Source organism: Amblyomma mixtum, chromosome 4, assembly GCF_055824585.1.
Source record: "Amblyomma mixtum isolate Tamu chromosome 4, ASM5582458v1, whole genome shotgun sequence".
Lineage (NCBI taxonomy): Eukaryota > Metazoa > Arthropoda > Arachnida > Ixodida > Ixodidae > Amblyomma > Amblyomma mixtum.
The window spans coordinates 138,352,620-138,375,259 of NC_143015.1; the positions used below are offsets into that span (position 1 = coordinate 138,352,620).

Here is a 22,640-nt window from a genome sequence, read left to right on the forward strand (position 1 = left end):
AGGCTTTCGCTGATAGCAAAACAATGCGGGTGGGTTTTCTCGGCAGTCTGCTGATTTCCACTTGAAGAGAGGTTACGTATTGCACATGAAAGAAAACAGGCTGCACTTTTTTTACTTACGTCTGCAGCCATAGGCTTTCTTGAAGGTCACAGGTTAGTACATTTTAAAATCAAAGCTAAAATCAAATAATGCTTCTAGTGACACATTTTCTCATATTATTTAATGAGATGACAGTGCATGTACTTTTTGTTGCGGGCTGGTTTCTGGTCCTATTACAACACGCAACAAGGAACAATGGCGGGTGACTCGACGTGGAACTTCTCAGCTGCCTGAAATTGGAAAAAAAAGAGAAATAATGTTTTTTCTGCAGCGAACGACCAATACTATTTGTGCGGCATATATCTTTTTGCGCCAAGAAAAAAGTTGCACCAAATGGGCACCATTCGTAACAGTTAAATAATATGCGTAGGAGTGTTTGGGGCATTAAAATATGACACAAAGAGGAACTTACTAAGTCAATCTGTTTAAATAACTTTCGTATAGTGTCTGTTGTCTACAGCAGAGTAATTCGGAGCAATGCACCAGCTACGAAATGTTATCCGCTTTGTTGGTAGAAGGAAGAGTAAAGCACTAGCAAGCGCGTAAGAAAAGGACGAACAGGGCTCCGTCGTTCTGTTCGTTCCATTCATGAGTGCGACACATGACGTCCAAAGTTTAGTGTAGCGTGGTCACCTTTTGCCAACAGTAATGGACGAACTAGGCCGAGGGTAAGATATGTTAAATCATAATTGTTGCGCATGCACTCTTTGCGAAAAGTCTGCATGCCACCTGGCTTCCTTCTGGGCCAAACAGTACAGGTAGTACATTTTTGCTAGCGCTTCTGTACCTTGGAGGGCGGGAGAAGCTATCCTCGTGTCCTCTGACAACATTAGGAGCTCCAGGGTGTCTGCAAGAACCTTACTACTGGTTCTAGTGGCAAACTCTTCTGGCCTTTATACTTTTGATAGAAGGTGCATGTACGCTTTGGTGGAATGTGTACATGACTTCAAGCAGTCGTTCCAATCTTCCTGTGAATATATCTTGAAATCGTCAACAACGTAGCGAAAATAAAAGTGCAAATGCTAAACAACGGATGAACCCAAACATTTCTTTAAAAAACTGTCCCGGGGGTGGCGTCCTTGCTGCTACTGCAGTTTGCGAGCCTGCTCTCCATCCGTTACAACGCGCATAGCAGGCGGCGGCTCCGTCGACGGTCCATGCATGGCCAATACTTCGGTCTTATAGTGGCGATACTTCCTTCATATGGCGACGATGTGCAGTTTTAGGATTTACATTGTAGCCTTCCGCCCTGGTAGATTTTTCCATTTCCGAAGCTTCTTTTCACACGCACAAGAAAGTCGTGTTTCGGTGGTCCTGCGCCTGCCTTAGCATGATGTATCCATGCCTTGCGTTACCTTCGCTCAGCCTCGAAGAAGACGAAGCGGCACAGGCACGCGAGGAGCACTCATGCTGCGTTGCAAATGGGCGGTTTTGACGAGTCAGTGAATACCCTCGCGGTTGAGCTCCCGAATAACAAGTGTTGGCTGCAATACTGCGATAATTGATTGCCGCTAACTGACGGGCTGCCTTGCAGGTGAATGTACACATTACTATTAGACCAGGGGCCCCAGAAGTTTTTCTGGAAGGGGGGGGGGGGGGGGGGGGGTGGCGGGTGGCAAGTCTTCGAATTTGTTTTGTTATATTTTATTGTCTTCAAGTTTTATTCACGTAGTAATTTTTTATTGTTTAAAATTCTATTCTTTTGCACAAGTCAAAGGTATATTTGTTAATGCATACAAAACAAATTTAAATGAACAGCTTTAGAAAGATCTAGAAACGAGGAGTGATATCGGCTGTATTGAAAAAGCCGACAAATAAACTGTTTCAATTCTGCTAATCATGCTCATGAACGCCGGTCAGACGATCAACTTTTTTTTTTTTTGGGGGGGGGGGCATGATTGGTTTACGTTACCCAAATGAAATACGTTATAACCGTATACGAAGCCAAGTAACTGAGCCGAACTATGCTTTATATTGACAACAGCCTAGAATCGAGGCGTTTGTCATAAACCTGGTCTTAGTGTAAGCATATATGGAGAACTGAAGGTGGAGGGGGGGGGGTGCTGCTGGAGAGATGTTACGGATTGGCGGGGTCCCTGTATTAAACTATCCGCTGCCGCTCTTCGCCTGCACTTACATCCAACAATCCTCCTGAGTAGCTGCAGAACTGGCTTCAGCAAGGTTCGCAGGAAGCTGAAGAAGGGTAGCTGGCGGACCCTCTGTGCGAGCACGGAAGACACCTCGCACAGGATTCCTGACAGGACGGTGGAAGGGGCGTCACCCACAATCGCCACCAGAATGCACTGCGAAGAGAAAGACGGCAAAGGCAACCAAAAATTGTGCGTAGTAATCTTGTTAATAGAATGGAACACGCGCATGGAAGAAAGGACACGAAAACACAAGCGCTCACTTGGAACAGGTTGGCGTTTTGTATTCTTTTCTTTCGCCGGATTGGTTTGTGCTGCTGAAATATATGCTTGGCCAAATAGAATGATTTTTTGAAAGTTGAAGCCTAATATGCGTTTTCAGTATTTTCCATGAAGGCTGGATTAGGAGCCTCCACTTAACTTTCGTAATACTACTTACAAATTTCACTGGTGACTGGCAAATTGTGTATCTGATATCACTCTGTGGTCTTGCTGTGGCGGATTCTGCCGGTTCTTTTCTGTACAATTTTCTGAGTAGTTTCAAACGCCCCGTTCTTTTTAAAAGTATCCACTTTATTTTCTTGCTTAACATATCTCTGCATCTTTTCTACTTCGTTTTATCAGTCAATGTTTCATACCATCCTGTGTTAATATGTTTTTCTTTTTCGTATGACATGTGTTTCATATGACATGTGTTCGTATGACGTGTGTTTTCACCTGCAACATTCGCAACCGTACAAGAGACAAACAACCAGATATTTCCTCAGTTTTCCGCATTTGGGTAATACGAAGTAACTGCTTCTCGTGTCTTTACAGCATTGTGTCGTAACAGCTGCTTCCTACACTTCTAAGAATTGTTTGATTTGGCTTCGTTTATTATGGTTTAACGTCCTATAGCGGCTCAGCCTATGATTGACGCCTTAGTGAAGGGCTCCGGAAATTTCGACCTTCTGAGTTGTAGAAGATACTGTGGACTGCCACTGACTCCACGCTTTCGTGAATGAGATCAGAAGAGGCCGCATCGGCCGTTCCAGGTGGCTTTTAGTGAGAATGACGACGGACGCTTAAGAACGCGGGCTTTCCATCTCCAACGGCGAAGACGACAAATGTTTCAAACAGCCTGGATTGCCGAACGCAGGAGTCGCGGTTAGAAAAATGGTAGGTGGACCTTCGATCTCATCGAAGCTCGTCATGGGATTTAATGTCATATCAGCGCTACTGTCACAACAAACTTACAATTCACGACGCAGAAGCGCATCACCCTGACCATGGTGACTAAACAAGCTTACTAGCAGCAATGCAGAGCATTAGCCGCCGAGGTTCAGGTTCTTCGCCAGAAGCATATTAATCTTTGCGTTTCAAGTTGTTTAAAGCCCTTTTATGCAAACTTGAGTTCACCACTTAAATTCAAGAGGCCTGCTCATATCAGATGCTGTACTCCTGTAATTCGCAGGCTCTCAGTCCATTTCAAGCTGTTACATTAGACAACTTATAGGCGACGAATTCAATGTTGTCAATGTGCGATTTCCTGACTCGAATAACTTTTTCAGATTAAATTTGTCAAGAATCACGAACCTTCGCGGACATATGGCGTGCGATGACTGTAACATTCAAACATAGCGCAAGATCCCTTGCGAATTCCACGCGGGCAAGTTATTCATGACTTCAAAGTTTTAAGGGTGTTAGAAGGTCTCTAGAAAGGAGGAGGGTTTGGATGAGCGTTCTCAAGCCAGTCATGCAGAGCTGATATTAGTAATCAAATGGACTACCTCAGTGCTACAAAATAGAAAAATGAAGCGATAATATTAAGTTCTTTTCAGTTCAATGCACAAAACATCTTACCTTCACCTGGCTTAGAGACGAGGTGACTAAAGGTTCCTGCACACAGACAAAAAGAGATAATTTCAGGCATATATGTAAAAGTATTCGAAATATAGCATTAGTGTCTCCGCTTTATAAAGGTTATAAGTGTGCTGATTGGAAACACTAAACGATTTGCAAAGGTATCTCTTCATCAAATCGTTGCGTTAATACTTTAATCGTTATTGGCATGACGCAAGCAAAACGGCTCACCTGAACAGGCTCCTGCCCGCTGCACAGTCGGGTACCATTTCCGCACTGAATCAAAACAAAATAACCCCAGTTACTTACTGCGCTCCCTACACAGTCAGGAATAATTTGAACCAAATCCGGCTACATAGCCTGCACCTAAATTTGAGTGCACTAGAAATTTTTGCACTTAAAACCTACCATACTAAAACACAACTTTATTTTATGGCACAGAAATGTGGCCGACAAGCCGCTTCGAATCTGCAACCTCGTACACGCTAACGGAAGTACACGTGCAATGAACCACAGCAGCGTGCTTGAAGAGGCGAAAGAATTACAAAGTGCAGTCTATATATTCCTAAACGCACGTCTACCATTATTCTGATTCAAATACACCGATGAGAAGTTTTTCTGGCCCCTACTGCGTTTCTTCTCACCGTTGAGGAAGTGCATGCACAAAAAAATTACTCTTATTTTTCAGCACTTTGTATGAATGCGACAAGTACAACCACACTATGACATTTTCAACTGTAGCGAGGAATTGGGACGTGTGTCTTTGCGTTCAAATTCCTAGACACGAGCTTGAATTTTGCCTCAGTGGTACAAGAAAATTATTAGAGGCATGTTTCGCTAACACTTCTTCAGATAGAAATATACCTCTTGCTTACCTGCGAAAATCTCCTAGGGAAAGTCATTCGAATATTTCCGTTGCATGATTCACCTTCTAAGGCCATGTTCTGACATGAGAATGGACTGAGCACAGATGAAAGGCTGTCATCCCCTATAAAAGAAATTGCAATTTGTGCTTTCCGTTTGATACCCATAAAACTTGTGGAAAGTATGCATATATTATTGTACCTTTATCAATAAGTCTACGAATAGCCTTACTTGGAGCATTATTTGCAAAAATAGGACTGAAGTGTAAATAGGGCCTAGATAGCTAGGTAATATTGGTTGCAAAACGTTCATCAGGAAGCTTTCAAATTCGGCTGCCAGGTGTGTTTTTCTCAGACCTTTAGGAAACTGAAATTGCGAGCAAGAATTCTTGTTCGATGTGTCATATATGCTACTACTTAAAACAATACTGCATAGTACTTAAACCTCGAGTCCCAGTATTATCAGAGACAGGAGGCCACTTGGAAGAAGTTAAAGCAAATTTGGAATATTTTTGATCTGACTTTGTGACAACCATTCTCACCATGTGGCAAAGTCCGCAATTAGGGGCTTGTTCTGCCGATGCTCAGAATGTTTTAATGTGTTAGTGAAAAACTTTGAGCTTACCGTCTTCGTTAAATCTACTAAACGCAGCAATGATGAGGTCTTTCACTGCTGCAAGCACACATTGAAGACTAAGGCTCGCGCTGAGCACCCTGATTGTGCACTGAAAGAGATTAATAGTGTCATGTAAGTTACAAGAGTCACCAGAGTGCTTTGTGCTGGCTACTAGGTTTTGCTTTGATGTTAACACATTAAGTAGGAAATATTCAAGTAGAAATTTAAGCCGCCTTACTCCCCACAGTGGAGAAAGCTTCTACTTAAAGAACTAATAATTCGCACTGCCATTGCAGGCCGCATAAAAAAAAAAGTTTAATTTTGCATTTCACGTCAGCATTTGAGAAAACTGTAATCGACGTCGTCTATCAATAGCACATTTTCTTTTACGATGCTGAATTTAACCCTTCAGTCACCAGCTACTGTTGGCGCTAAACTTTTTTTTAAACCTGGCTTCTTATCGGCGCATATTTATTCAAAAGGTTTTGTTACAACCCATTTTCCTCTTAACCACCTTTGAGTTCTCAGCTGACAAGGGTTACGAGATAAAATTAAGAGGGCGCTCAAAGAAATAATAAATAATTGATGTGTTAAATACTCACGCAAGTACATTTACATACATGCGGAGCCGAGCACACACTCGCATATGCGAATGTGCTTGTTTATATTTATTTAGCCTGCAACATAGCATATTGTTTTTACTGCCTCCCCAAAATATGAAGTTTATGATTTGTCGGTGGGAGCAAGATAATCGCTGTACTGCGGCTTTTCACTAGTCTCGCCGATTGTTGCTATTAGCCTGCAATATGAAGAAGCTACTTCCAACTGTTAAGCATATTATAAAATTATTCCTGTCATGCATTGAGAGTGTTGTACTTACCCTGACAACTCTTCCGGCACCTTCGTAAGCATCCTAATAAATGAAGTGAAAAAAATTTCATGTGTTTGTGACCGTTTTCATTCTGGCAACATTGACAGGAGCAGAGTGCCCCGTGCAGCTAAGAAACGCGTGCTGAGAACTTACATTGTCAGTAGAGCAAGCATCAAGCGGAGGCTCGAGGCACTGGAACGAGAGAGAAAACTTATTCATGACACACAGCAGCGCTGAGTACAAGCCTCAAGCTCTGCTGTTCTACGAAATTATGTTATAAAACCGTGTTATACGTTATGTTATAAAACAGTGTGTTGTTGGGCTGCCTTCTGAATGCTTAAAAAAGGTCTCTGGTTAAAGAACTCGAGGGATAAAACATAGGACGGACGCTAGCCCTACGGTCTCGGTCCATAGAGGTTCGCTTGTTAATTTTTTTAGTTATTTTTAGGCATAGTCGGGGAAGTACAGAAATCATCAATTTGTTAAGATATTTGTGAGTCATGTTGAATGTACTACTCCCCCCGTTATGTAATACCCCCCAGGGGCCTTTAAGGGTCAAATAAACGATGATGAAATCATGATGATGATGATGATTTCATTGGTGTGATCGTAAACGTACCACAGGGCACACAAATCAGATCACAGGCTCTTGATTCTTAAATTTCAACTTTAAGTGTATTTTCAAAAATTCATATATATCCCAGTAAATAAAGTAAGTTTGCCAACACTGCGCTCGTTAGCCACTGGTTGTCATACCACTATCAACAACCAGCGTTGACCTGTTGTTTTTTGTCCACTCCAAAACAGTACACACTCGTTCTACTATTCAAGGCGCTTGCACTAAAAGTAATTTTGTCCTTAAATTCGTACTCCATTTACTTATTCTATTTATCTGCTGATTATTGCTATGCATACGTTTGCAGTTGTACTGAATATTGCGAAAATAGTTTAGTGAAATATATTGCTGTTTTAGTACCTACCGCACCTTCTGGTAACAGTCCGAACGAAACTGGACAGGCCTAAATTTTTCACCTTTCTTGAAAAACACACTCTCCCGCTTTTGCATTAATTCGAGACTGCAGTAAGTGGCAATTTTTACAAAAAGGGAGCGATCTGAAACACTTCGACAATATTTTTTTCTAGTCAATAAAAGGAATTACCGTGTCGAGGCCGAAAATGTTTGGGAGTGTGACGTCAACGCACGACGCTGAAGTGCTCGTTGTCGGACCTACAGATGTCACATATGAAGACATGGTAGTCGTCTGCGTTACCGGTTCATCGATATCTTGCGTTGGAGAGATAGTACTGGAGGAACCCCGTGTTGACGTCAATGAGGGTGTCGTGGAAAGTAGCGAAGTAAAGTTAGTTTCGTTGACAGTAATCGTTCCAGCAGGTGAAGCGTTGGTGTTAGAAGTGAAGCTGGGGCTGCTGCCACTTGTTTCGAAAACAAGTGTTGTAGTTGAAGGTGAGGAAGATGCCTCTGACACTGTGATTGCTGGGACAACAGCACTGCTTGAGTTACTGGAAGGCGTTGGACCGCTCTCTGCCGTTGTAATTTGAGCTGCGCTAGGTGTTGACACTACAGGGGACGTGGAACCACTTTCCATGGACGTAGTAACACCGTTGGTTGGGCTGAGAGATGATGTGCTAACTGTAGTGCTAGTGGTCGGCATCGAAGAAGGCGAAGTTTGTGCAGCGTCGTTTCCAGTATTGCTTGTTGCAGTTAAAGGAGACGTCAACACTGTGGTTGTTCTGACGTTTTCCGGCGTACTCCCTCCGGAGCTGATTGTCTCAGTGTTAAGCCGGGATGACGTCATCTGCGATGGTGCGCTTGTAGCGCTGTCTGTTGTAACGGACGAACTACTAAAGTTACTTAAATCAAAAGTTGTGCTCATTGCTGGCGCTGTAACATTGAATACCGTACTCTCCGAGCTTGAGTACTGTTGTTGCGTGGTGGTACTATTAGACCGGTCTCCGCCTGCTTGGGTTGTGGAACCTGCCACCGTGGACGATAGCTGCGTGAATGATGGCGACGTCGATGAGGCGCCTTGAGGAGTGGATGATGGATCAGTCTGCGTAGACGTGCCAGTTCCGGCAGTTGTCACACGGTTTGTTTCATCTGTAAACGTGTTCATGGTGATGCTTTCGGATGACGTAGAAACTGTCACCGACACCGTGCTGCCTGGTTCTTCCCGTGTCTGCTCGCTACTTTCTGCTGAGACAGTGCCTGGACCAGGCGTTGGTCCTTGTGAAGGTGTTGGCAGGGACGATGGCATTGCTTCGGATATAATCGATGGTGGTGTTTGTGCTGTAGTTGGTGACGATGTCGACAACGTCATTGATGACGCTGGCGTTAGTGAAGGTATCACTACAGGCGATGATCCTGATATCGGCGTTGATTTATCGGGTGGTGTAGTGCTCAGTGAGAGTGGTGGAGCGCTTGACGTCGTTACGCCCGCATTTGTGGTAACAGAAACAGTGGTGGTATTCGTCGGTGCGAAATTAGAAGTTCCTTCAGGCTGGGCAGACGCCGTTGAATAAGTAGCATTTCCGGAACTGGTTCCCATTTCTTGTGGTGCTGTTATGGAACCTGTTGTGCCAATATTCGTCCCATCCGGGCGAGTATTTGTCGTCGATAAGCTTTCCTGAGGAATTGATGCTGTGGGAAATGAATTCGTTGAACTTGTAGAATCAGAATTGGTCGACACGGTAGTCACGTTTATTGAAATGCTAGCATTTCCGGAACTGGTACTATTCTCTTGCTGTCCAGTCATGGAGCCCGAAGTGCCTGTGTCTGGCAAAGAAGGTATCGTGTTGGCCGTCGATGAGGTTTCATTTGGACTTGACGTTGTTGCTAATGTAATTGTTGAACTTGCAGAATCAGAATTTGTTGCCACTGTAGTCACATTTGTTGAAAACGGAGTAGTGCTTATTGACGTAATATTTGTTGTTGCTTCGAAGGAGGTAGTCGTGGGCGCAGGGGTAAGAGTTGAAAGCATTATCGCAGTACGATCCGATGCCGACGACGTTGCAGCACTTGAGTTCGCGTCAGTAGTTGTTTCATTCCCGCTGGAAGCACTTACAGTGGCATTTGGAGAACTACTGACTGTGGTGGAAGTGAGATCGGATGAAGCAGACCTCGATGAAAGTGTTGTTGTAGTTGAGCCTTGGCCCCCTTCCGCCGACGAAGCTGGCAGACTGGAGACAGTGTTTGCGGTACTGCTTGTCGAGGGATTCGTTCCTGAAAAAGAATGACAAAATATCACGAGGATCGTGAATTAGATTTTACTGTTTCTTTTTGTCTTTTACCTCAAGCAGACAATCAAGAAAATTCGTTACAAACTTTTTATTTCTTCTATTACATGTACAGCAAACAAACCAATTCAGTCAAAATAACAAACTACGGATAGATTAGTGGATGTAGGTGCAATACATTGCTCGAACAAATGGGATATATTTCTACCCAAAAGGTATTCAGAAGTGCAAGTTCTGCAGACATGAATAGGCTTTCGTGAAATGAAGAAACGACAACTCAACATTATAGGTGCAGCCGTGCAGCTACGCGAGCTTTACCAGATGATGAGATAGCACTGGGGAGACAGTACTGAAACGGACGCCTGGTTGAGCATAATCCGTGTTAAGCGAGCTGAGGGGCGCAGTTTATAGCGTTTATATCATTCCATACGGTTGTCCTGGGGCGTTTTCATTAACAGCACAATATTTTAATTACGTTTGGCTTCTCCGGCTTGCTTTTCAAAATACGCTTTTACATCGTGATCTGCGCAAAATACTTTCAATCGAAAGGAAACGCAGGCAGCATTGTCGCGCCGATGTTCATGCCATTGTTGGTTCATGTGCTCATGGCTGCATGAAGCCATCTATAGTGCTTGATTACAAACGCAATAAAGCCCCCTGAGCAGTAATTTCATGTTTGAGAAGTGCCCGAAGTTCGGTTAAAAAGGGCACCTTATACCACTGATGTTCTATTTCAAAGCGTGCATTTCTGAAACTAGTAATGGACAAGGAAATAAAGAGCAATAATGTACACAACGAAATAATTTTCACTTTCACACATAATGAAGTTCACACAAGTTACTGATCATCTAAGGCTGTTGTGAAGATGCACTAAAAAAACTTCCTTTTACTACGAAGTGCATAAGTCGAGACACGATGTCTTTTGCGTTATTTTCTTATGAGTGCTGTTAAATAAAGGCATGAATTTGCAAAAATAGAATCTCAAGCTTTTTCCGGCAGCTTGCGCCTCATGCTGAGCTTGGGGGAAAAAAAGGTTCAGCTTGAAAGCCTATTTTTCCTGCCTGCGCACTTAACAGAGAGCCTAAGGCTAGATATACAGGGTCGCAACGCTTGTGTTCCTAATATAGAATGAAACCCAGGTCGCTTTAAAACTGTAGTACAATGTAAATAAATCAGTTTGCATGCGCGAGAATTCAGTAAGAAAAAAAGACACTGCGCACAAATCAAGCCTAATGAAGTGTCATAAAAATTGCCTCTTTGTTTTATGTTCCCAAGCCGCGTTTGTCAGCAAGGACCATGATAAGAAGTGTTATTAAGAACTGAGATAACAGCACAGAAACTTCAACACACCGAAACTCAAGTAAAAGGACTGAGACGCTTTCAATCGAAACAGATTTGAAGCGCTAACAGGAAGTAATAAACATCTGACATAAGTGTGCGTTTATTGTAATCCTAAAAAAAATTAGGTAGGCTTTCAAACAGACATGTTACCTGCCCTGCTTTAGCCTACTATTAGTTGGACCATAACAGAAGCGTTGAGGCTTGTGCTTTACCTATTGCAGTGCCCTACAGCAAGAAAATTGTAAACTAGCAATAAAGCTGTTGTTTGAGGTAGAGTCTGCCTTCGGCCGATTTCATATTTACCATTTGGATAGCTTAGGCTGCATAAATTAAGGCAGTGCATTGATCTTAATTTATTGCTTTTTTTTAGCATCACATAACCTTGTTTGTTTTTTTTACCTTGGTGTGCGGATTTCCTGCCTATCTCTAAAAAACTTTTCATTCTGTTTGCAACGTTTTTCTGTTACACAAATTATCTTTCTTTTTCTCTTCACTCCCTTGCTAATTGATTGGATTAAGTGTTATCTGCAGGACCTTATATAACGCGTTGAAATTACTGGCCCACAATCTCATTATCTTCCTGATACTTCGGGAGTCCCGCAAGGGTCAGTTTTAGGGCATTTGATGTTTCTGGTGTAGGTCAGTAATATTGCTCAGGATATCTCATGCAAAATACTCTGTATGCAGATGATTGCGGTATTTATCACTGGGTAAAGTGTTCCTGTGGCCAAGAATACCTACAGTGAAGCTGGCGCGAGTGAGTGAGTATAAATATTGGGTGGTTCATTTTTAAACTAAACTAACTTGGACTAAGTATGTTGACAATCTATCAGCAAGAGCTTACAAACTGTTGATCTTTGTCAAACGTAATTACAGGTCAGTACCTCCCAGCATTACAGAACTACTTTACTATTTTATGATTGATGTTAGAACACACCTTTGTTACTTGGGACCCGCAAATCTAAATTTATGTCTTATATACTTGAACGGGTACTCGATTTCCGTGTCACTCGATTTCTTTGTGGTAGTTATAACTTTACTTAGAGTCTTACTTTGTTTAAGGATGGGTTGATACAGGAACTGCTAAGCAGACAAAGAAAAAATGTGCCGTTAGAGGTGCTCTTAAAACTTAATTTCGGCACAGTTAAAGTAGACGTGGAAACTTACTTTATGGCTTCTCATTTTACGTCTAAAAGTTGTGGTCGTCAATATACAATAAGAGAAATTAATTATATAAGAAATGTTATTTTTGGCTTGTCATTTTACGTCTAAGAGGCATAGTCATCAATGGACAATAAGAGAAATGAATTATAGAAGTAACGTCTTTAACTGCTCAATTCTCCATACACCATCAGCCAATATACTCAAGTGCCACAAAAAGTTACTGAATCCTAACTGAAGTGTCTCTTTGGGCTGTGTTGTTGAATGTGTAACGGCTTGTGCACGTGGTTGCCATTTTTGTAGCTATTCGTAAGTTTCCTTGCTAAAAAAATTTGTGCTATTTTATATTCTTTTCCTTTGTCTTTATGTAGGCCTTATATCAAACATATATTCTTTCCGCCTGCAAGAATGCATTGAGCCATTGCCGTAAATAAATGCAACACTATTTCAGAGACCCGTAGTGCAACATAATTTTATAAGTATTTTCTGAACTTTTAGGATATTCACCAAATATAGCCCCTTCACATGATGCACATCAGCTATTGCATTGGCTGGCTTTTTTCTGTCCTGACAGTAAGAAATCTCTGCCTTAACCTCGCTTTAACAGCTTTTCAGAACTGATCACCCGTCAGCGCTGTTACGTCATACTTCCTCTCTGTGCAGAGTAAGCGCGCGCATTAGTTTGTGTAACGCGCTGTCACAGGTATGTCAAAGCGACGGAAACCTGTCGAAACCATTCAGAGTGATTGACAGGAAACATACGTTAGTGTGAACCCCAGGAAGCAAGCTAGGAAACGTTAGCCTGCTGGTAAGACCGTTACAACATTACGCATATTTTTTTTACGGTTTCCAGAGCACTACACCATTCAGAAAAAGGCTTGGAGGTACATGACCAACTGATGTCAGTGTAAGAGCTTAATGTAAAAAAAGCTTATGTCAGTGTAAAATGGCTAAGCAGTATGGCCTGCTTCTTTATGAGATCAGGCGGAAGAACAGCAAAGGCAAGCGCTAATCTCTCGAGTAATATTTAGAGCTTCGCACCATTCTCGCTCCTGATAGTTTTCTAGTAAAATAACTTAAAATTATGCTGTCAAAATCACAGAATCTACAACGTATTACAGAACGCAGCTTATAATTTGTGTTTGCTGTGACACTGTCACATTAATCATTGACACCAGAATCACTCTATCCCTCGTTTAAACCAAAAAAGCCTAGAACGCACTGAAGTAACTAAACTAATGGGGAATGAGTTCTTATTGCTTTCTGCTTCATGGATATTGTTCTTGTAATTGAATCATGCAGCAACATGGCCACGAAAGCATACTCGATATATTTACAATACGAACTGTTTCCTTACAGTCAGTAGGCTGCAGTTTTTTCATTTCCATCAAGTGGCGAGACTCCGCCTTCTGGACAACGTTACGAGATAAGACAGCAATCAGACTAATTTAAAACGACACCAAAGGGCTTTTTCTTTGTATTCATGATGAAGCCATCTATAATTATTCGCCTGCTACAACTTTGCCATTCATGTAATAGTAGGTTTAGATGTGAAATACGTTTAAGAAGTTAGCGAGGGTGAGATAGCCACGGCTGTCACAGGACTAGGTTAATTGGAGAGATTTCGCAGAGGCCGCAGAGGTGATGATGATGATGACGTGTTGAACACTGAAGTATTTAATTTTTTATATTTGTATTTTTGATATAATTCAACATATTTGATAATTATACATGCAATTTACAGCTCCCACTACAGTAGAATTTCTGAAATTTTTTCATTGCCGTCGACTTGTCATTAAGATTCCTCCGAGGTGTGGCACATGCTATGTGTCCTTCTAGTTTCTGACATCTTTTATGTTCTTTCTGTGTAAATAGAGAAACGAGTAGCCGCAAAAATTCAGAACGAAGCCTTAGACTGTTGGTAATTTCAGACGCCAATTAGAGTGGTTTTGTTACACCCATTCTCGAAGTTCTGAACTACATCAGCCAGTTCAAAAAAGTTATAACTATTACACAAGCAGGCGCTGTTAAGTAAAGTAACGCAAGAGAACTCTTCTTTAAGTAAAACGCGAAATTCTGCGCATATTGGCGTGCACTCATAATCTTTCAACTGAACAAAAAATCACGAAAACCGCAAATTGTTTCTCTAGTCAAAATTTCTGCATTATCAAAGGGTTAATGAAACATGCTAAGGCCGCAGTTATTCCATCATGGGTGAGCATATTTGCGTAAGCATACATTGCAGTCATCAGTATGCTGTCCAGTGTCCATCCGCAATACAGTCGACAAATCCGGAATATTCTATTATACTGCAAGCACCATGGGACAACCATTCTAAGTCGGTAGTAGGATAATAACCTCAATAAAACATTAAGCTTACTAAATTCCAAAGACAGCCAGATACGAGGCGCTACACTTGCGAGTAGCCCGCAGGGGCCTCTAAAGTCTGAAGCGGGTAATTACGATTCCAGGGTACTGAGCACAGGTAGGATAGACTCATTTAATCCCACAGTACACGGTACGCGGTCCCTACTTGCATTTTCTTCTCTCTCTTAATTTCACTTTGTCCTTCGTCCCTTCCCTCAAGATGTTGCTAAGGTGCCTATGTTAAGTGATATTCTCACTTTACTTTTCCTTTCGTCATATTCAGCTTTTCCATCCTCAGCCTCACTGGTGGAATTGATGACATACTAAGAAAGTGGCAGGCCGTTTACAGAAGCAGATGTAAAACTTCAACGTTCCGAAAAAACAATTCCGCGCTATCACAATTGTCCTCGTCCTATTTTCGCGGTTATGCTCAACCATCGAGTTCTAAGGACGCCTTAGTTTGGAGGGAAATCGCGTCCACGGGTACAGGTGCGATGCAAGTGACTGTTGTCTAACCGTTCTGGCAGCTGGCCAGGTGAAGCAGCAGCGCGGACAGCTGCTCTACAGAGTCCCGAATCTGCTCAGCGAAGAGGGGCCAGGTGAGAACTTCGGCGAACTGGCGCAGGGCGAGCCTTAGTAGTTCGACCAACGGGCACGCCAGGTGGCGTGCAAGCCGAGGTTGAAGGGATGTCGGGGCTCCTTCGAAGGCGCACTGCAATGGCAGATATATTGGAGCAACATTCATTTGCACGTCGCAGTGTTGCGCAGTAATGCAGTTGGCGCTTCCTATACACTCGGCTTTCTCCACTAACAAAAATTTCTTTACAGTCTAGAGACTTCCCACAGACGTTTGTGTATAAAGTCTATAGACTGGCTATAGACAAATCCTAGAGCATAGTTTACAGACAATACAATTCCTATGGACAGTCTATAGAAAATTTATAGATTTATGGCCATACACTTTTAGTAGACGTTTGTCTGTACACAGTCTATAGAGTGTGATTAGACAAAAGGAAATATCTACAGGAAGGCAATAGGCTTTCTAGGAAGTCTACAGACTGTCTATATACCACTTTTCAACGGGTCAGATTCATCGGTTGTTCTTATTTTGTAGACGGAAAAACAGAAATTGGCGTCCCACATTGACTATGGGCCTTTCATGCCTTATTTTTCTTGGTACTAAGATAATAATGTTATTGCTTTGTCCATTACTTTCCATTCTTAAAGGACAAGTATAGTTGAAAAATTGTTCACCACTTTGTTTATTTCTGCCTCGGGCCGTGGTGTCTACAAGTGATGGGCAATCTCTGCAGGCGTTAAGGCGATATCTTTATGATATGGCATAGTCATAAAGTGTGACGTAGTAATGCATTCTACATTGTATTCTTATTCTGCTTTTTCGCTGTTCAACAAACTTCTGTGCTTGTCTCGAAACTTGATTCTCTGTTTGCTTTATTCCATAAATTTCGTTCTTGTGTTTTTATGCTTTACTTGGAATCATCCTTTGCTCATTTAACATTGCTGTGGCATCCCCCATAACAATGCCTATTGGCGATTTGTAGTACTATAATAAATAAAAATTAAAGAGTCGCTGGTTATTCGTCAGCAGTTCGTTTACTGACTGCGAACATTTGTGAGCTTGAAAATGGCGAAACATTGCGTGATTGCATGAAATCCCATACTGATGAAACATGATTAACTAAAAATGAAATTTCTGGTGGATCCAGCCCCTTGTGTAAAATAATCAATATCAACTTTAACTTACCGTCATGGCAACGAAGAGCTGCTTCAGTGTGTCCGTCTGACGGAGCAAAAGAGATGAAAACTCAAAACCACGTAATGGAACACTTCGAAAATGTGAATGCTGTTGAGGAAACTGATTATTACTCAGTATATTGCAGTTATGGTGCAATCGTTGATGATTGATACATTAAAAGTTAATAGAAATAATTTCAAAATTGTGGGTACAAAAGTGCAGTGATAATGCCCCAAAGTTAGAAGGTAGTCTACTTACGCTAAGCTGTTCGCCTTCGAAGCAGACCAGGGAGCTCCGGTCGACGCACTGAAGCGACAGGCAAAGAACTAGATGTCAGTTTATGGGGACTCATCACAACAGAAACTAAAAGGAAGCGGGCATGCGCCGCAAGTCAGAGGTGCAGTATGAACGATTATAGTATTAAAAGCGCACAAGGATCGGCCGGCAGTGGCTTTGTTGCCTGATTCGGCGTACTGATTAGAGAGCGGTAGAAGTGTTTCTTTATCTGCTTATCTGATTGGCTGCAGAAAACCAATGTTCTAAATGGCCGCCGGTGCGTGGTGTGAACATTTCGTCTCATCAGATATAGTCGGCACTTGATGTGAATCACGTAATTTACCTTAACTAGTATGTAAGATTCATTCCGCGTTATACGTTCATACTGTCGATAATGCAGGCTATCTCATTTGCGAGAAAGTGCTCTATCGCGATTGAGTAGCGTGGAGCCCAAACTAGCGACAGTTCATGACTGGAAACACCTTCATGTGCGCCTTCTTATTGGCGCCACCAACTTTGATTTATTTTTTGCGAATGGCTTCACGCAAAAATGAGCTTTATTCATATTTCGCCACTTTCCGTCCAGCCTGTACGCCTCACCACTTGAACATTCCTTGAAAAACATGATTTCTGAGACAAAAAAAGATAACAAGAAAACTAAAGACGACACTTTTTTTAGCAAAATCTTTAAACTCAACCTCATAGGTGCTAGAGGACCCTGTCACAATGCCAACTGATGGCATGACGGTGGATTCTCGGTACCTGTCGACAACAATGATGGCCGGCACATTCCAGCAAAACCTCCTCTTTTCAGGCATTGGGACAGTAGCAACGACATTGAAGTTTTGGAAGCACTTAAAGAGTACAGAAGTAGAAAAAAAACAAATGTTCGGTACAAAAGCTGTATCTAATGGACAAATTATTGGCAGCACGACATCTTTAGTGAATTCTACTGATAATACGCATGCCCAGATGTACTCATACGAACGTACTTGCTGCAGGAGCATGTCCGCCGTTACGTGTTAAACCCCGCGCGCTGCACTCCGACGAGCTCTTCAAATTACATATGCCGCCATCTACCGCGGCTCCTAAGAAACAAGCTATAAGGCCATAGCCCTCAGGAAACAAAACGCAAAATCTTTGCGGTGACTTTATGTGCCACAGCTGGCTGCGTACCAATTTCACCTTGAGAGGTGTCGACGAAATAAAGCGACCGTAAAAAGCTTCAACACAGCCTGGGGACCAGGCCACGGGGGAGTTTAAAAATTGGCTTGCCTGTCGCACGGTGTAGGACGAAGGAAAGAAGACGCTGAGCAGAGGTCCGCAGCGAACGCCGTTGGAAACTGCCGGCTGCGTGCAAGCTTCCAGGGAGAAGTTGAGTCGGTAGCAGAGGAGCCTGGCGACGGAGCTCACGTTGACAGCTGCGATTTAAGACAGGTGGGAATGATTTTCCTCGGGGTATTCTTGATATTATGGCACTCTTTGCTGTTCACCTGAACGCGGTGTAAAAAGGACTACAGGCGGATAACTATCGCGTGCTTGTAGTACACTGTTTCGATTTCCTCTCTTATATATTCTGTATATTTTTACTTACACCCTGCCGCTGGTCACACTGAGGCAGCTAGGGCAGGATTGATGCGCGCACTGAAAAGAACCTTGTGCAACAAACAAGAAGTATGCTGCGGCGTGGGAAAAGACACTATAGGAAAAAATGCGACCGCACGAAAGCAAGAACAAAAGTAGTGAAGATTTGAAAATCAAAAATAAAAGCGTGCGCTATAATCGGGAATATGGTAGCAACGGCCACAAAAAGGATTGAGACAATCATAGGCGGAGAATTTGTTACGGCTGCTCTACCGTCAGTGACAGTGCTCGGACAGCGTGAATGTCTGCGGATTCGTTGAACTGCCGCCCCCATCGTAATGTTTATGGTTTGCGAAAGTGAATAGCTGCATGGGTAAGCGAACTGCATATCTTAATAACGTACAGCAACTTAGATAACATGGCGGGTTGGGATAGTTTGTACGAGTAACGATGTTGTCTTGCGCAGTGTTTCATTGTTGAGTAATTTGAACACGAGCGTAGAGGAAGCTCTTCAATAAAGGCAAAGCACACAGACTGGCTGCCTAGTGTCGTAGTGAAAGAAAGGGATATTTCAAACATTTTGTAATTATTTATGAGGGGTCCTGATTAAAAACGTTGTCGTACAAGAATATAGCCATTTGCAGTCTGTCAGACGGCCCAATGCCAATTTTGCAACCATAGAGTCGCCCGTGCAAGTCATTGCTCGGTAACTGAACAATATAAAACAATCAACAAGTGACAGACTATACACTAAGCGCTCGGTGTCACGTGTATTATTCCTGCATTTTCTTTTTTCGTCTGATTGCAAGCGTAAATGACGTCAGCACTGATGATGACGATGAATAGGGCTTCAGTAAAAGCAGTGGGTGTCCTTCGTGTCATTCCCGGGCTTAGGGGCGTCCTCTGGAGCCCGTCGGCTTCATCATGGCTCAGAATCTTCCATAGACCACGCGCTCCCATTATCCCACTGCATTCGTTGACGACCTAACCTGCACTAGTGTTAGTGAGTGACCTTTAAGTTTTTTTCTGCCGCCGCTGTGGTTCAGTGGCTATGGAGCTTGGCTGCTGAACCGAAAGACGCGGGTCAGAAAGAAGCGAATTATCACTCACGCAGTTCCAGTGCAGAGAGCACTAATTGAGAGAAGTCCTCCAAATTGAAGAAGGCAGCGACAGGGTCGGTGATGCTGGGCAACTCGACAAACATGCACTGCAAGAACAGTGAACCGGGCACTCAGTGTTTGAATGCCAAAGAAAAACAATGGGAACATCACGTGAACCTGCGATTTCGAAAGAGACGCTACTCGAAACAACTGTAAGGTCGTGTTAGCTGACAAATGTTGCTTATTTTAATTCAAGAAAAATGTATCTGAACGCTAGTTATATATCTCGTCCACGGAACCCTACTCTTTCCATAGAAAGCGTTGTATTCATTATCACGGCATTTTTTCTCTTGCTTCAAAAATCACGCATTGCACTCAATGCAATGTCATTTATTATGGCACAACAGCCCAAAAAAGCTAGATTCGTACCACACTTTTATGAGCATACATGCTTACCAGGAGATAGGCTGAGAAAGGTCACGTGTTCACACCACGCGCTTTCAATTCTTATCTGTTCTTTGAAAGGACGGCCAAAATAATCATTTAAAGAAAGCTAGGTGTGGTTTGCCATTATTCTTCGCATAAAAAGGGAAGCTTCAGGTGATCTAAACTGTAAACTGCATGCTTTCCATTGATTCTATAAGGATACATTTTCGTTATGCACCTTTTAGGCATCAAAAGGAAAGGCCGAAATTATCAATGCAGAATACAGATAATGGGGCCCAAGTAAATGTTGAGCAGGCATTAAGAGCCTCTATTAGCCCTCCTTATCGTATACCTCTTAAGTTGGCGATTTACGTGGTTGCTGCTGTACCGTTAAGAGACAAAGAATATGGGAGGTGAGAGAACAAACGCGATTTTCAGAAATCTTAGCTGAAATCAAGACAGGATATGATCATTGGTCGTTAAGAGTGTTGGAGTGGGTTGAAAGAGAAGGAAAAACGCAACTGGGGACGGCAGAAAGTTTGGTGGCCCCATGATATTAAGAAGTTTGCACTGATAAAGTAGCCACAGCTGGCTCAGGACATAGATTAAAAAGAACTTTAAACAAGAAAGAAAAATAAAAGTGCCCTGCCCGCATTATCTGGCACAGGACGAAGCTAATTTGAGGGTTGTTAGAGAGACACTTGTCGTGCAGTGTATGTAGTTTGGCTTATGCTGATGACTCATTGACATAATCTCGCCAAGAATAACTAAGACACTACCAAAAAACGATTGTTGAAAGGAAATCGCTGAATCCAAGGGAAAAAATTGATGGAATACTAACGTCAAAGAATTGCTGCAGGTCGTCTAGCATTTCTTCCTGCGAAAGAAAAAAAAGCCACGAATGAACTTTTTGGCCGCTAACAAAGGTTCTGCGTGCACCACAAAACTTACAGAATCTGTTCCGCAGGCACCTAACCTTCGGTCCAGGCACTGTTTGAGGAAACAGAATGAGACTCTGAGGACACACTTAACGCCCAATTTTCTATCGACGCTTACCTCTGAAAGGTCTCCAACGCTTGGCAGGAGGACGTTGTCGCATTGAGCTATGCACAGAACGACAATCTTGACTCAATTACAAGAGCTACACAATATCGGGTGCATGACTTGGACTTGTACGCTAAGCCACCCTAAGAATAACCACAGACGAAATTTAAAATCTAGCCCTTATCCAGCAATGCTTACTGCATGAACTCACGACCAACCTGTTTATGTTAATGAAGGAAATTTGCTAGACCCCAATGCTTTCTCAGTCTTATGGATCGTTTACAACTTAAGTCGATTACTATGCCCTACAACACGAGTCGCCAAACAATACGCAACTTAAGACGTTCTTTGAAAATTGTACTTCTCGGGATCAGCTGTGAACGCAATAACTTTCTCAAGTAGTTCATAAGCTTTTGAGCTACGGCCAATAACTCTAAGAGTAATTTTTTTGTTCTGAAATTAAAAAATACGGGAAAAACGAGAAGGCGCAAATGCAATCACTTCATTCAGTGAAATGCACCATAAATTGTTTGAAGCTGACAAATACTCAGCGGTAATATATTAAGATGAAAGCAGTAGTTGTGCGCACATGCGAAGACTATCTTCCTCAATACTTCAAAGATTTAAAATGCTTACCGCCTAGCCCTTTCTAGTTCTAACAAAAAAAACGTTTCTTCAATTCCTTAGTGCAGTGTTATTGAGGATTTTATAAAAGAATTCACTCCGATGAGAGTAGAAGCGCATGAAAGAGGACGGTAGTTATCGAGCGGGAACGCTACGAAAGTCTTAGCGGTCCTATACACAACGGAGTTTGCCCTTGTGAACCTATATTCAAGTTCTCAATACGAAAAGCAACAAATAGCTTTCGTACTCACCATAGGATCCCACAAGTGCTGATGCGAGAATGAGGCAGCTGATTAGAACGTTTTGATGGCGCATGGCTGAGCTGGCTCTAATTAGCAACTTGTGGAAAAGCGAACACGATTCCCGTTTGTACAGAAGCTTTGAAAGAGCCGTTTTGCACCTTCTCTTCTGGCTCGGCAGAAAAGAGGTTTTTCTCCCAAACCAAACATTTGTTTGTTTCGTTCAAAGGAAGCATCCACATAAAACGACTGTTTTTGTCAGCAGCGCCACAAAGCAAATACCCACGTTCACCGAGTCCTTGGACCAGCCACGTCAGCGCGTTGGCAGGAGACGGCAGTTGTCACAGGAGACGTGAAATTTCCACCGCACGGCAGCGAAAGCATGCCATCGCGCGCTGCTGCTCTCAGGGCTGACGCATTTTGTATGTTTGTACTTCAAAATGCGATTCTGTGCGCAAAGCACATTTCCTTCAGATCACTTGGTGTGTCAAGAACCCTCGTGTTTTTTCGTTCTGACACACAGGAAGCATCGTGTACAAAACAAGCTAAATAGTCGTCTCTCGCTGTACGCCTTCTGCGTATCTAGAAGGCTGAACGTTGTTCACTAAATAGAGATCGAGCGCCGAACGAAAGTATCTAAACATAAAAGCGACTTATTTACATTCACTTATAATTATCTTCAAGCGAGGAAAATTTTGTAAAACGCCAAGTTTTCAGTTTTTATTTCCTCTGTGCGTGAGAGAATACCTTAGCGAAAAAGTGGCTGCCTTTATTTTTAATAGGATCCCTTGTCCAGGACTGCAGTGACTTCGGCAAGAACCGAAGCCTGCTGGACAACTATCTGAGCAACTTCAACACCTATGTCCTGAGTTTCATAAAACAATGTCGCCGAACAACTCTTATAGTCCACTTTTTGAGGTACAAAATGCAGATCTTATCACTGCATACGCAAAACCAACAGTATATGCCTGCCTATTTCTAGAAGTACGGCAAAGCGAAACTAGTGAGATGTTTAACATCACTGGTCTC

General features: G+C 42.6%; 1 protein-coding gene across 1 annotated transcript; it reads right to left on the reverse strand.

The window, feature by feature from the left end:
• Positions 1-272: 272 nt before the first annotated feature.
• LOC149348431 (uncharacterized) lies at positions 273-21,731 on the reverse strand. The gene is made up of 20 exons (XM_089541760.1): positions 21,624-21,731; positions 20,656-20,807; positions 20,546-20,581; positions 19,289-19,385; positions 17,870-18,015; positions 16,577-16,624; positions 16,328-16,363; positions 15,079-15,274; positions 13,040-13,052; positions 9,546-9,679; positions 8,363-8,821; positions 7,599-7,933; positions 6,592-6,630; positions 6,448-6,480; positions 5,577-5,676; positions 4,964-5,076; positions 4,320-4,364; positions 4,089-4,124; positions 2,181-2,402; positions 273-329 (listed from the first exon to the last, which is right to left on the reverse strand). The coding sequence occupies exons 1-20, from the start codon at positions 21,685-21,687 to the stop codon at positions 273-275; spliced, it is 2,361 nt and encodes a 786-aa protein (XP_089397886.1). The 5' UTR covers positions 21,688-21,731.
• Between the last annotated feature and the right edge of the window lie 909 nt (positions 21,732-22,640).

Coding starts and splice junctions, on each gene's coding strand:
- LOC149348431 (XM_089541760.1), bottom strand. CDS start 21,687: ATGCGCCATCAAAACGTTCTAATCAGCTGCCTCATTCTCGCATCAGCA. Junction 20,582..20,655: donor GTGCCTGCGGAACAGATTCT/GTAAGTTTTGTG, acceptor TTTCTTTCGCAG/GAAGAAATGCTAGACGACCT. Junction 16,625..17,869: donor CGTCCTACACCGTGCGACAG/GCAAGCCAATTT, acceptor CTGTCGCTTCAG/TGCGTCGACCGGAGCTCCCT.